Source organism: Streptopelia decaocto (assembly GCF_964273445.1).
Source record: "Streptopelia decaocto genome assembly, chromosome: 2".
NCBI classification, from domain to species: Eukaryota; Metazoa; Chordata; class Aves; order Columbiformes; family Columbidae; genus Streptopelia; species Streptopelia decaocto.
The window spans coordinates 30,557,134-30,572,601 of NC_138655.1; the positions used below are offsets into that span (position 1 = coordinate 30,557,134).

At 40.9% G+C, this 15,468-nt stretch overlaps 1 protein-coding gene across 1 annotated transcript in view; it reads left to right on the forward strand.

The window, feature by feature from the left end:
- The window catches only part of ZNF704 (zinc finger protein 704), a 104,406-nt gene that overhangs the window by 11,678 nt on the left and 77,260 nt on the right, over nucleotides 1–15,468 (forward strand). The window contains exon 2 of the mRNA XM_082045353.1: nucleotides 8,617–8,864. Coding sequence (XP_081901479.1) covers nucleotides 8,617–8,864 — 248 coding nt within the window. The remainder of the gene's footprint in view (nucleotides 1–8,616; nucleotides 8,865–15,468) is intronic.

Sequence of the window (15,468 nt, forward strand, 5' to 3'; positions counted from 1 at the left end):
GTCCCGGTGTTTCTTGTTGTCTCCCTCTGTAATCTTAGAAACCAGTTTTAATAACATCTGTGGTTCTTGTACCAGTTAGTGCAGAATTTCAGATGTCACAAATTGGTCATTTTTCTATTTAGGTTACAACAGGTACCTGGATGGGTACTGAATTTCAAATATGGGAGTGAAAGTTTCTGTCAGTCATCTGCATGGATGCTGTATAATTCAGAACCACCTTAGGCCTGTGCTGGGGTATACGCTTTTTTGTAGATGGGTTATATTCAGCCAGATAAACAATGTCATACATGTGATAATGAAAGGGTAGAAACTTCTTGCTGACTCCAGTTCTTGCTGCCTAACACCATACCGTGAATCCAGGCAACATAAATGTTTAGGTTTGTATTTTAATATCTAGAAAATAAATATTCTGAACAGTTTTGTATATTCAGTCAACTGGTGAAGATAGGGACTTCGTCCTAGCCTGGCTGAATATGAATACTACATCGCTATATATTGTAAAGAACACTTAGAGCAACCTTAAAATGCATTAGCTTCTGTATTATTAGAGAGCAGCAGTTTACAAATGGTTAGAGTGATTAGATTGACATGGCTTATGTATAATGAGCAACCGCTGGTGAAGCAAGTAATTAAATGCAAAGTATACTTGAAAATGCAATAATACATTAAAATTCAGGGCAGGTTATTTCCAAGCATCATTGCAAGAATTTGTCTTATCTCTTTGTATTCCAGTATGAATAGAGATTTCTGGTGAACTGGAAATGCAATGGATTCTTTCCTTCTGGTGAGGATGCTGTTTTGGGATGGCAAAGATTAGAGCCTTTTTACATAGAAGCTCTGTTACAGGAACTGGAAATACTGTACAAAGCAGTGAGAATAAACCAAAACATCTGTCCTTTGGGGAATTTAATTTAAATATATTTTACTTGTATGCTGTTATTTTGGTAATAAGTTCAGTGTTTCTCCTCGCTGTTTGTTGTATTTTTGCTGTGAACTTTACTTCTGATTTCTTGTTCAGGAAAGTGGCTTATCCTTGTCCCTAGAACATAGCGTAGCTGTTCAGGCTGGCCTGAAAAGAGTCTTGCCATTATGGAGCTCTTGTTTCAGCGGAACTTTTAAAATGTGGATCATATTAAATATATACATTTCATTATTGTTTTCTATTAATAGGCTAGGCTAAAATATATTGATTCCTTCTTTTGTTTTCCCCATTGAGCTGCATGGATCAAAAATGTTGCTAAAGCCTTGTTTAAAAAACAATCCAGTGACTTTTGTTTTCTTACCAGATGGGAGCTTTATTGGCAGTCCCTAACACCTAGCATGCTTACATCTATTTCAGAAAATGGAAAGAGATGGTCATAAAGTCAGAATGGAAAAATTGTTTATTAAAAAACAACAGTTATACCTTAGATAGGCTGTTGCTAAACCATTTTGTAGCTATTGGTGTTTAATCAAAGTTAAACTGATTACATAGTAAATCCGATGGAAATAAAAAATGCTCATTCAGAACTGTGCCTTACTGAACAACCATATCTGGTTAATATTATATTTAGGCCCAGGACTCACAGTTAAAATTATATATCTAATGACAATTCAAATTTATCCAGAATTGGAGCAGTGTGTTGGGTGACTGCTGTTGGGGTGGGGTTTTTTGTATGTGTTTTTTAATTAGCATGTTCTGGCCTCCCCCTCACCCCTTCTTCCCCCAGCCTGGAAAGCAGCCACTGTGGCCTGTGGGGATCCTGTTGTTCTTGGAATGAACTGACACTAGGGTTGAGTCCAATTATAGTGGCCTGTAGCTCAAGTAAAGGAAGTATAACTTTACAATTTGAGGGGGAAGAGGAAGTTTGTACAAAAATGGAAACAAGGCAGTGGCATCAGGATTAAGATAAGGTGGGTTTTTTAACAGCTGGTTTCCAAAAGCATATTCCCAGGAGAATTTTTTTTTTCTTTTTTTCTTTTTTTCTTTTTTATATAGGGAGTTTTGGATACAGTCAATTTCTGTACAGATACTTCCCTCCACCCTCATAAAATATTTTTAATGGTTTTTAAAGGTACTTTTTATTGTTGTTGTATGAACAAAACACAATGGCACTGAATAGGCTGTAGTTGCAAGATTATTTAGCTTACACAGGCCTCTGGCAATCAGACTGCACATAGAGGAGATTTTCTCAGACATCTCAGTCCTTCCAGACTCCCAGCAGACACATGGGGAGAAGCTGGAGTTAGGTGGTGTCCCCTGGGCAGATGAGGGGAGCTGGCTGGGCTCCGGCTGCCGTCCTGGCAGCCTGACACAACTAACCCCTGTTTGCTGGGCCGCTTCTTGGCAGGCAGACCTGATCACACACCTGGCCAGATCTTGTTCAGTTGGCGTAAGCTGCTGTAGCTTCATTGAGGACACTGCATCGAGTCCCAGGGTTGGAGACAGTGCTGCTGGGCTGAGCGATCACAGAATCACAGAATGTTAGGGATTGGAGGGGACCTCCAAAGATCATCTAGTCCCATCCGCCCACTGGAGCAGGAACACCCAGATGAGGTTACACAGGAAGGTGTGCAGGCGCGTTTTGAATGTCTCCAGAGAGGGAGACTCCACAACCCCCCTGGGCAGCCTGTTCCAGTGATCCGTCACGCTCACCGCAAAGAAGTTTCTTCTCAAATTTGAATGGAACCTCCTGTGTTCCAATTTATACCCGTTGCCCCTTGTCTTATCATTAGTTGTCACTGAGAAGAGCCAATGGTCTTTTTTATTGTTGTTCTAAACCGAGTGATGCTTGGTGCTGGGCAGTTGCCCTCTGCTGGTGCCCTTCCATCGCACCCAGTGCCCCTGCCCAGCTCTTCATCAGTGCCTCAGTCCCCGGGTTGTTCATAAAACCGACAGTGAATTAGGCATGGTGTGTGGCGTGGCAGTTCTTTCAACAGTTGTTGCCATCTGTCTGTGGAGACCATTCCAAAGCCTGTTAAAAATGAGGTCTGTGCTTCTGGTGTGCCCACCTGGATTCACAGGTGCTGCACAAAAAATAAAATAAATTTGAGAGAATGCAGGTGGGAGTCAGTTTTAACATTTGAAGGCATAATTCTATACATTTGGGTCACATACAAGTAAATTATGCTAATATTCTTAGGCATTTAATACTTTCCATTGTATAGGAAACAGAGACATCTTAATGCCTGCTAAGTGCTAGTGAACTAGTTGAAAAGAAATAACTTCAGTTTTTAAGCAGCAATGCCTAAGAAGCAAGGGAAGATGCTAAAGCCCAGTCAGGTTGTACTCAAGAGATGACATATATAGTCTGTCAAATGTAAGGCGATAGGTGTACTTGTTCTAATGTTTGCTGATCATTTGACTGGGCAGTTCAATACTGAGCTGTCTGTTTGATCAATATTTTTTTTTTTGCTGTTTAGGGCTAAATACAAGCTGAAATTTAACTGAAATTAGAGAAGACTGAAGTTTGACTGTAATGTGAGCTTCTTATCAGGATGTACTTCTGGGCATAACAGAAATCAACTGCAGATAAGTTAAGGCTTAATCTATTGAAAAATTGCAGTCTTCACATAGTCCGTAAAGAACGAAGAAAAAATTTTCTAAATCCTCAAAATTTCTGGCAATGTTGAGTGTGCTTTAATTTGGGCAGGACTTCATTGCAATGCATGGACTTGATTGAGGTGTGTGGAGTTCAGAACTGGCAACTTGATTATGAAAAGATACCATCAATACCAGTTTCTTTAGGCAGGTTAAGATGGCTTTTGCAATTAAAAATTATTAATTTAGTGCTGAAAATAGTAACTGTGGTAATCATTTAGCTGCCATGTGGAATATTAAACTTCTTGATTTAAATAATAATAATGAATCAACCCAAAACTTTAAGTTAAAAGTAAAACCTTCAGCCTAAATATATACCATTGTCTTGACAACTTCAAAACATAAACTAAATCGCTCCTGTTTTTGTTTATTTAAGTTTCTGCTTTGTTATAAGCAAGCAATGACTTTCAGTTTTTGCAGGAAGATTGTCAGAGTCCTGGCTGAAGCAGCCCCTGTCTGTGTCTGCCGGAGCAGGGCTGGCACAGGACAGTGCTGCTGTGCCCGGTGAGTGACTGTTTCAGAATGAGCAAGGGAAGACCAGTCTGTAACCCAGCTCTTGCCTTTGAAGAAATTAATAGAAATGGTCATGCTACTAGGTGTTGAAAACACAGAGGAGAGTGAGTGGGGAGGCCAGTGCTTGCTGAGAAACAGTGGAAGGAGTAAAGCCAGATACGACCCCAAACGTGAGCTCCAGGGAAGAAAGTGCAGGTAATACTGAGCTGTTGGTTCTAAGCAGCAGCATGTCAGAACTTTCCTTTGCCCAATGGTGATGGGAGGAAAGTTGCCAAAGGCAGGTGAAGGTAACTGGAGACAGAAACAAAGCTAGTTTTTTAAATCTGTGGATCCTTTATAACTCCTGTCTCTGTGACTGAACCTCCAAGCGATGTTGGTTGCCTGAGGCCAGGTTGCAAAGGACTTGGTTGAAAGTAAGATGAAGGTTGCTAATGGCTTAAGGGTGAAAATATGCAATGAATTGCAGAGAAAAACAATTAGCTTATTATAAAATGGCTTGTATGAGCAATAATTATCAGGCGTATGGAAAAAACTCTCTCAGTTTTTATCAGCAGTTGATACCGGGAGCAATAAGGTGGCAAATAGGAGGTGTGATGACAAGAAAAGCGATGCCATTAGGGAACAACATAATCGTGGAGTTTGAGAACAACTAAGGAGACAAAAATGTGAAGTGTTGGAAGTAAGCTGAAATAAATTGATGTTACGGTGTTAACAGCTGGCTGTCTGCAAGACAGGCTGTGTCTGCTTGATCTAGACCTTCCAAGAATTTTATTCTGAAACGTGATGGACTCTAGAGGACACTCACGAGCCCTAAAGTGGTTAAAAGAATATAAAGGATTGGGGTGAGGAGGGGGGAAGTTAGTGATAAGGTGTGACAGAACAGTTAACTTATCTGGAAAGATATATTGGCATTTGTCCATGTTATCTCCGAACTGTGAGTGATGGAGAAGCAGAGCTTGAAAGCAGAGGGGTGGTGGTGGTTAATCAATGTGTTTGCCACAAGGAGAGAAACCTGATCAGTCCAGTGGCTGTGGTCCTTGTCACTGCCCTCATCAAAGGCTGCTTGTGCAGGTGGTTGGATTTCCAGCAAAAGACCTTGTTACCCTTCCAGGTAAGGCAGGTGTCTCAAGTGGAAATGGCTCCTGTAGGCATGGATGAATTAAAATAGAAAAACTGCCTGTGGAGCAGGAGAAAGCTACTGGAGAGTGGCCACCAAGGGAAACTTGTCGTTCTCACGCGATCTCCTCCTTTTAAAGCAGAAAAGATTTAGAAAGAGGTTAATGTTCCCAAGCATATGTTGAAACTGAGGGAGAAAAAGAAGGTTAGTACAAGCATTGAGTATGGCTGTTTCTTGTGATGTAGCCAAAGGACCTAACTGCTTGGCAGCAGCTCTGCAACCTGAGCACTTGCTTCTGTGGTATTTGTCATTCCTCACTTCCATACGCTTGCTTGGGGCCAGCTATTAATTATGGCACGCTGACATATGAAAACCAAGCTGTTATTTGAATATATTTGAACTGGATGTGAGTTAATTTTGATACATATGAATAGGTTATCTGGTATCACATTACGAGTATTATGCTCTTTATGTTTGTGGGCTTTATTTGCACAGCTGTAGTCTGAGTCTGCAACCTTTGTCATCACTATTTAGGTCTGTAAAGAACACTTAATAATGTATGGCACAATATGTTTGCTGAAACTGAGTAAAGTATTACAGTTCCATAACTTGAGAATTTGCCCCCCCCCCCCCTCCCCCCCGACTTTGGTAAAGTAATGGATTTAGTGAGTTAAAAAAAAGTCAAAATCACCCCTATGATTACCATGTTCAGTCTGACATTGGAGATTACGGAAGGAGGGAGTTCTGCTCCTCTCCCATGCTCTCGGTGCTTTCTCTGCTGAGAGTTGTACAGAGGGCGGAAGAAACAGCAGGGTCCTGCTTTGTACGTGTGCGTACCAGCACCCTACTAACTGCACCAGCACCCTACTGCACACAGTGGGTATAGCTGCTCTTGCCCTGTGCAGCTCTGTCCTCTGCACCAGATAAAGTGTAAGTCCTGGGGATGGAGGAAAAGATATGTGGTCATGGAAGACCATACGGCAGTGGAGGGGATGGAAGTCTTATACGTACCTTCTTTTGGCATTTGATTTTTAGGATCTGGATATTGGAACTTGGCTGGTTTGGGGCTTTTTTTTTCTTTTTTTTGCTTTTGTGCATCATTTCTAAGTCAATTTTGATGAAAACTGAAGGCAGCTCAGCATCTTAAGATCCTCAGACCCTCAGAAAAGGGCTTACTCTGAATCTAAGTTTTTGAAAAAAATAATCATTAAATCAGAATTAAATTTATATTGTTCATATGTCATCTCCTAATTCTGTGCGATCACATGCTGACTGTTTTGTCTTCCATGCAGATTTTCTTGGTAATGTGTCATCTGTTTGTGTGTGAAGAAGTGTAAAATGACTAATTCTTCCTACTATTTACATTCATAAAGTAACAATTCTAGTTTTGTTCTTGAAGCAACTGCTAAAAGCCCTTGTGTGGAAACACTAGAATGAGACAATTAAATCATCGGTCCTAAGTATTTGTGCGTTAGCGATGACATGTACTTTACAGAAAAAAACCCACAAAATTACCTTGGCAAGATTCTCTTTCCTGTTGAACTCTTAAAATAGTTTGCAGCATTTTTATACCTGTCAAGGTTTGAAAGCTATAAACAGGGAGATTTGAAGGGAGAGGAATATATTTTTATTTATTTTTATGCATAAACACACCCATTAATTTTTTTGGACAATGAAAAGGAGGAGGCATAAGCTGGAAGAGTTCACATAGGAGTTTCAGCTTCTTGCTGCTGTTACTATCTGAGGGTGACACAGCCTGGAATTTCTCCATTGTAAAGATCAGCAATAACTTACAAGTATTTAAAAATCCAGTTTGCAAGTCCTAGAAGCTGTCTGAATTTCTCCAAGGATGTGCATGTGGCATGGAAGTGTCTCTGCTCAAGGTGTTTATAAATATCTGAAGGGTGGATGTCAAGAGGATGGGACCAGACTCCTTTCAGTGGTGCTCAACGATAGGATGAGGGGCAACGGGCACGGACTGAAGCACAGGAGGTTCCATCTGAATATGGGGAGAAACTTCTTTACTTTGAGGGTGCCAGAGCACTGGAACAGGCTGCCCAGAGAGGTTGTGGAGTCTCCTTCTCTGAAAACATTCGATACCTGCCTGGACACATTCCTGTGCAGTCTACTCCAGGTGAACCTTCTTTAGGAGGTGCGTTGGACTAGATGATCTCCAGAGGTCCCTTCCAACCCAAACCATTCTGTGATTCTGTGGGACAAGCAGTCATCTGGTTGGCATGCATTTGGGTTGGCTGTTGTGGGTTGGGTGGAGAGGTTGCTGCCCTGGGGCATCTCCTGGACTTCTGGCAAATTAGCAGTTCAGGCTTCTGGTATTAAAAGCACAGATATCTAGAAATAACTCTGTTAACAGATGCTTCTGATAGGCTTTGTCTCTTCCACACGTGTTCCCATGCATGTGAGAAAGCTGGGGGGCTGGAAGAGCTCGGCTGATGTACGGCAAGGGTGTAGGCTGGTGATGGCCTATGAGATGGGTCAGCCCTGTGAAGCTGAGGAAGCCTGGCTGATCAGGGAAATGGTACTTCAGAGGAAAATTGGGATCCTGGGCTTTGTTTTGCTTGCTGGGAAGACACAGTGTTTTGGTTCTGTTGGCTTTCAGTGTTCTCCACTGCAACCCTGCAAGTTTGCTTTATAAACACCAACACATTGCATACCGGAGAGGTGGCGTGTTTGTTAAGATACCTATTTGCTCGGGAAGTCTTTGTTCATGGGAGGCAGCAGACCTGAAGATCTGTGAAGCGTGGGCGGTCCAAGTGGCAACCTGGCACCGTTTCTGTGTGTGTCAGTGCTCCCCACCACTGGCTCTCGATGGTGGGGCTGGCCAGGCTTCTCATGGGGACCCTGTTGGTGTCCCCTGCTCCCCTTTGCCTCCTGGCAGCTGAGCTGGATTGTAGCAAATTGTTTTTCTGCTCTTGGAGAAACCCTCATTTACAAATACAGCTGTTAAAGAACCCAGTAAGTGGCTGTCAGAAGCACTTTAATTTCTTGGTTGCTTTTTATCTGGATAAATTCTGCCTTTTTTCCTGGAATTTTAGGAGGAGGGCCGCTAGGATGTCTTTTGCATAGTTATACAGCATAGATATGTATACATTAAATATATGTTGTATATACAGTGGTTTCTAATATTTCAATTCAAATACCTTTTTGATTTAGCATTAAGAGATAACTGATTGCTTTATCAAATGGGCAAGAATTGCTTATTTTGCTGGATAGTTTTCAATGCTGTTGAGAAATTAATGGTGGTTTCAGAATTTATGAAGGGCAAAGAAATGGTATTCTCTGATTCAAAGAGCTAATTAGAAGTAAATGCCTATGGGTATTGGGTTTTTCTCCCCCTACATTTTAGGAGCATTAGACGAAAATTTAATAATTTCTTTTAATTTTACAGGCAGCCAGCATCAAGCGCGAAATGACCTTCCCTGCATTCCAACAGGAGGATGTAAAAAGTGACATCAGTCAAAAACTGCCAGACCAACAGTTTCTCCTGTTCACCGCAAAGGAGGAAGACACAAAACCAGCAGAGACCAAAAAACCAAACAGAGCTCATGAGTATGAAAAGGAAAACACTCGTTCTGTTTGTCTTCTGGAACAGAAGCGCAAGGTTGTTTCTTCAAATATTGATGTGCCTCCAGCAAGGTAAGGAGACTTGTGTGTTGTTTTGTTGTCTGTGTTTTGTTTTAAGCCTTTTTTTCTTTTTTTTTAAATGGCATGTTAGAGGCAGGTTTGGTAAGCAGTACAATGAACTGATAAGACTAGTATTTGTGTCTAAGCAGTCCAGAGTCAATCGCAACTCCACTACATGAGAGATCTGCTAGAAAACACTAGTAGCAGAAACTGAGACCATCTGCAGCGTAGGACTTTGTATTGCTTTTGCAATGTTTTTGCTTTTATAATGTGCTGCAGCTGAGGTACTTCCAGAAGAGGATGTGTCTTAACAGGAAGAAATTGTTGACCCAGCTTCACCCTGAGAAGTAATTTTCTAAATTAGACATAGAATCATCTTACCTGCAAGCAATTTTTTTGTTATTATTTTATTTTTTTACTGTCATACCTGCGGCCTTTTTATACTCCTGGGAGTGTGTGATGGCTTAAGCTGCGTGGTGAGGATGTAATATCTTACGTTCCATTATATCTCTGTATAGGTATACAGCTGGGCCATAATGTGTTCTATGAAATGAATTAATAGAAAAAAATAGTGAGGAAAGGCCAATGCAGGAAAATAAAATTTGTACAAAATGAGGATTTGGGGATTTTGGTATTACTTTTTAATTTTTTATTCCTTGAGCATCTGTTATGAATGCACATAAATATTTGTGCCTTCAGCATTGACATCTGGGCAGTCACACTTTTAGTTATAAACTATAGCATGTTATTTTGAGAAAAATAGTTGTTCTTTGATCTGAGATGTGACACAGCAAGACATTCAAGGTTTATTTGTCTATTTTCCTTCGTGATATTTAAGTGGAATAATAGTAAGAGAAGGAGGAACTGGGAATTTCATACTGGTTAGTGATTTAAAGAGTAGGGAGTAAAAAATACAGTGTCTGGAAACTTGAACTTTGTGGAAGGACTTCACTGCTTTCAGAGAGAAAGGGAATTATTCCTGTAGGAATGCTGAAGTATGGAAGAAACATATCCAGTAATGCTAAACAGACTCACTTGTATCAATGATGAAAAACTGACATTGCAACATGACAAGAGCTGTTTGTTTCTTCTTTTTGTTGCTTGCTATTTCGTGTTACATGTTGGCATCAGTCTGTCTGCAAAGATTTTTTTCCTAACCTGCCAGATAAGTTCAATTGCATATAATATTCACTGAAATGCCTTCAGAGTTTACAGTGCTGCTCTCAAAATATGTAGTCAGATGGGATGTTTTCTTCGTTTTTTTTTGTTTGTTTGCCCTCTGAAAAACAACATAAACTAGCAGGTTCTGCTAAATTGTTCAGAACAGGATGACTATTGTTTTCCTCTGATTCTCACAGAGGACACTTGTAAAAACTGCAGAGTTCACAAGCATTTTAACAGGATTTTTTCCCCCCACATATATCTGGTAAAAAGCGATGCATTTAAAGCTTGAAAATGTTAGGATACTTGTTTGAGATTTTCACCAGTAATCAGCCCCGGAGAGTGCCCTTCTTATTCATGCTTATGTGTCTCAAAGCAAATAGGATCATCAGAAAAGTCAGGGCAGCAGGGACCTTAGGAAGTCATCTAGACCAACTTCCCCCTGCTCAAACCATACGTTAGCATTTCAATTTTACGATTCAGGCTGCTAAGGTATGGGATTTAGGTGCGCTTTTGTGTGGCTTCATGCAGATAAGTCACCTCGAGAAGGCATTGAGCTCCACTTTGCTGTAACTGCAAGATCATCCTTCCTTGGAGGGAGGGGCATTTTTTCACCAAGATGGAAAGGAGAATGAATAAACATTTTTAATGCCTTATAAAGACTTAATTCTGACACCAGTTGTGAGCATGAGATACTTAAAATGATAGGCAATGGATTTATTCGCGAAGGTGTCTTCTAAAATTGCTTGTTGTTCCTGTGCTTTGTAGTGGACAGAAAAATTAGCATATTAGGTTGTTGCATGTTTTCAGACATGCAGGTTGAGCTGCTGCATTAGCAGAATTAGAGAATGAAGTACAAAACAAACCTAGAGTCCAAATTTGATAGTATGATTGACATCTCTTGGTCACTATTACTAAGTTCTAAGAACAAGTTTAAGTTTCCCTTTTGATCTGAGGTGATTTATTGGGCCATTTATCCATAGGGGACAGGAAGAGCATTAGAACATTTGCTTGGAGATGTTACTAAATATTTGTTGTTGTAATGAGGTTAATGCCCAGTCTCTCTTCCCCTTCAGCACAGTTTGATCTCTTAAGTCATATTCTCTGAGAAGTGAGAGTCCAGGCTTTTGACGTTCTCCTGCCTCTTCCTAAGCCACTTCCAGTCTTCTGTTAAGGATGTGCTGATGGAGTTGTGTGTTCCGCAGAGGTGAATTCCTCCTCTGTTCTGCTCCTGGCAGGCCTTGCTGGGTCAGCTGTCCCCTCCTCTGATGAGAACATCCATCCGCCTTGGCAGCTTGCTGATTGCCTTCACGGATTATTTTTATATGCAGTTGTGTAAGGTCATCTTGAATTAATCAGATGATGTTTACAGAAGTGTGGGAGAAATAAGGAGTTTAATATGGTCTTCAGTTTCTTATTGCTAAGTACAGTCTCTATACAAAAAACTTCCAGCTATTGTTTTGAAGTAGAAAAATTGTATGGAAATGAAGCTTGCTATTTATTTTGTTTTAAAACCTTAGTGGAGCTGAGAAGGTTACCTGCTTTACCTCAAAAGCCAAAGGGTAATATTAAATTTTGCAGTATCCCACTAAACCCAGGACAATATGTAAGTGATTTTGAGACAGAAGTTTATAATTCTGCAGAATCCTGATTAACAAGGGCATATGAATATCTCTATGAGAGCTCTGGAAAAGAGCTGGTAACATGGACAAGTATCCTTCACTTTGACCACAAAATAAAACAAAGCCCATCCCATCTTATCTGGTTTTAAGGTTCTCAATGAATAAGAACAAAAATGTTTGTGAGGCACTGTATCTAAAATAACTAACAGTTCAGAAAACACCCGCATAATAGTCGTTGCTTGTGAGGCATTCAGACACAGGGTTTTCATTATTGCTATGGACTCTGAAATTTTAGAAATGTGAAAACATCTTAACTGAGTTTCTGGTGTTTCAGGTGGTTGATGCTCAGGTGCACTGAAATTACGGAGGATGGAGCTGTGGAGCGGGGCAGGCTGGCGGGTGTCTGACCTGCGTGGTAGGAAACTGGGAAACTAATGGAAATTGTGGGCACTCCAGAATTTTGTTTGTTAAAGAAATCTGGAAAGAAGGAGTATATCTAAAGAATTAACAACAAAAGAACCTGATCCCACACCTTCCATGTTCCGGGCAAGTGCATAACTGTTTAGCTAATTGGATCTAATTAACAGCCCAACAGTTACATACTTGGCTGGAGCGTGGGATCAGGTTCTTTTGTTGTGGTATTTGGAGCCAGGACCTGAACTGAGGTCTCAGGTGTACAAGGGAGGTGTCTTAACCGTCGAAGTCCTGGCATATTCAAGGTGTTTCATAGGGCAGCTCCTTAAAGTAATAGTATCAGGCTAAGTGTAGCAGACCTGAAATAAGTATATTATTGCATACAGGAGAATTCTAATATTGAAATTGAACTAAATTTTACAGTTCATTGTTTACATTTTCTGCTTCATTTTGGAAAAATACTACAGACTTTTTCTGTTGTGTGATGTACTGGAAGTGTCTTTTGGAGTAAAACAGGAGACTCTGACTTTTTTTTACTGATTTCTATGTTTTGGAATGCAAAAATGAAATGAGAGGTTAACAACATTATATCTTTCCCCTTCTCAGATTTCTTCATTCACTCATTTTGAACAAAATTTATACGAGTTAAATAGCTTTCCTACTTCTGAAACTCAGATGAGCATAAATGAAACTGTTCAATTTGAGTAGATGAATTATTTAATATAATAAGGAAATTTGACTTCCTTTCCCTTTAAAGTTTAAAATTATTGGTAGTTTTGGTGCATAAAGGACTGCTGCCTTGGAGAAAGGCGTCTGACCTCTCGACTATAAACTGCAATTATCTCTGAGAATTGAGATGTTATCTGTACAGCAGAGCAGAATACGTTTTAGATTGACTTCCAGTTCAAACGTGAGCGACAGACCACAGCCCAGATCTCTAAGATCTGAGTAGTGAAAGGTAATTTTCTAAAAAGAGGGTGGTGTCACTGAGGGACAAAAACCACGTTGTCTTGTGGGCAGAAGCAAGCACAGGTCTACCAGTCATTTGGGCAGCTACATCTCGGAGGATGAGGATGGACAGATGGGTGATGGAGGTGAAGGGATGAAGTTTCTTTTTTTTTTTTTTTCAGTAAAATGTGAGAATAAATATCTGGAAGTGTTGGTGGGGTTAAAGGTCTCTCTAAGCAGAAGTGTATTGACCAGCTGTAACTGGAAACTCTTCAAAATTTATATGCATTATTGTCAGAAGTGGTGTCCTTTCTGCTGTCCCAGAAAGAAGTAGCTGGAAACATCCAAAAGCTTAAGAGAATTAAAGAAGGAACTAGGCAGTCATCACTCCTACCCCTCTGATGGGTGGGAGTGCTTGAATAGGTTTTGCTTTTGTTAACCTTTTGCTAGGTGACCTCAAAATACTGTGAAAATTTGTATTATCCCCTTGCCACATTGTTCTCTTTTCCCCAGTCCTCCTGTACCCTGTCTTCTGTGAAAAAAAGAGAGAAATATAAACTTTCTAACTGCCTGACTTTTTCTACGTCAAGTTTGTGCCCTTAAAGGACAATCCAAAGCTAAACGCCAGCTGCTTAAGCACTTCTATAGTGTGAAAATAGCTGTTGTGCAATAAAACCATCCAGTTCCTGTGCTCTTCTGGTTCACTGCTATTCAGCAGTGACATTTGCCATGACAACAAGATACTGGATTTTGCTATGTTCTGTTTCTTTTATGTTAAAAAAAGAAGTTTTATTCATATACCTATACTTTATCTACTAATGAGTTTATAATTTAGTGGAAGAATATGTTAAATAATTGAAATAAAGTAAATTAAATGTCTCTAGGAATTCTTTCCCCCATTGCCTCCTTAGGTCCTTCTAGAATAGCTATAGAAAACTGGGGCAAAATGAATTGCAGCCATGTTTTCTGACCGTCATTATAAATAAACTGTATAGGCAGTGCTGCATTTTCATCACTAGATGATTTTCTTGCCTGATCTCTCCAGGAACATAGCCCTGGGCAGCCTTCTGATTATGGATTGTGGTGTTGATCCATAAGGCCTGTTAGGCATGACTGATTGTGCACCGTGCATTTCAGTGGAAACTGAAACAGACAAAACTCTTGAGGAGCCTCCAAGATCAAAAGCAGCATCTGCTTAACCATGATATCCTCACTAGGAGGACTTCCCAGTCTGCTTGCAGAGGGAAGAACCTGACAATCAAATTGTGGTTTTCTGTTTATCCAGAGGTTGTCTTTTGTTATTCTCCTCCATCTGTTTTAGAATGTTTCTCAGTTCTTTTTGAGGGAGCTTCTTTCCTGTATCTCTCACAATTTTGTCAGCAAAGATTGATGGGGCAACTTCAGAGGACATAAACTGTTGGCTACTGAGGCTTTTCAGTCAAACTGGATGAAACCAAAAGGCCAAGAAGCCAAGCTGTGCTTCACACTTACTGACTGTACCTCTGCGAGCTGCTGTGCTCTCTAGCTTCCCTTCCAACTGTCATGGAGGCACCCTGAGGTTAGTTTAAGGGACAACAGGGTCCAGAACAACTTTTATTAAACTGGTGAGAAACAGGGTTTTAGCACTCCAAAAGTGACTTAAATACAGGTTCGGATATCAGTTGAGGAAAATTAGTAAGGGGCAGCAACTAATACAACAGGCGGTCCACAGAGTGCATGCACATGGCTTCACCCAAAACAATGCCGGAGCCGTCCCTGAGTCCCGGAGGAGTACACACTTGCCTGAACATGGTGCGAGATTATTTTAAAGAGATACACGTACTCATAGTGAGTACGGGAAGTGTACACTCGCGATTCTGCAAGGGTAAATTTAAAATACACTCGCAATCCTGCGAGGGTTAATTTACTTACACGTGCAGATGTGCACGGAATATTACACGTGTTTATGTGGAAGCACGGGAGGAAAATACACTCGCGATTGTGCGAGGAAATAATTTATACACGTCCTCGTATTGAGCACGGAAAGTTACGCGTGCAAATGTGCATGGAAGGAAAATACACCCGCAATTATGCAAGGATTAATTTTACACGTGCTCATATTGAGCACGGAAAGTTACACGCGCATATGTGCATGGAAAGTATAAATATACTCGCAATCCTGCGAGAAGTTTTACTCACACCCGTGGCGGCAAGGCAAGCGGAGTCTCCATCCTGGGGGGGGGCTCTCGGCGGCAGCATCTCACTCCTGCTCTGAGAGACCCGCGACAATGGGCAGAGTCTCGACAAGAATCCCGTTTTTATACTGGCTGAGCAGATCTGACTGTAGGCATTCTAGAAGCTTCTCTGCACCCCCACACTGGCTGCAGGTGCCCAGCGGCTCAGTGGCACCTCGCCTCGGCACTCCCTTCTCCGAATGGCCCTGGCCAGGGTGCTCTGGGGCCAAACAAAAGAAGCTGTTAGCCTCAAACAGC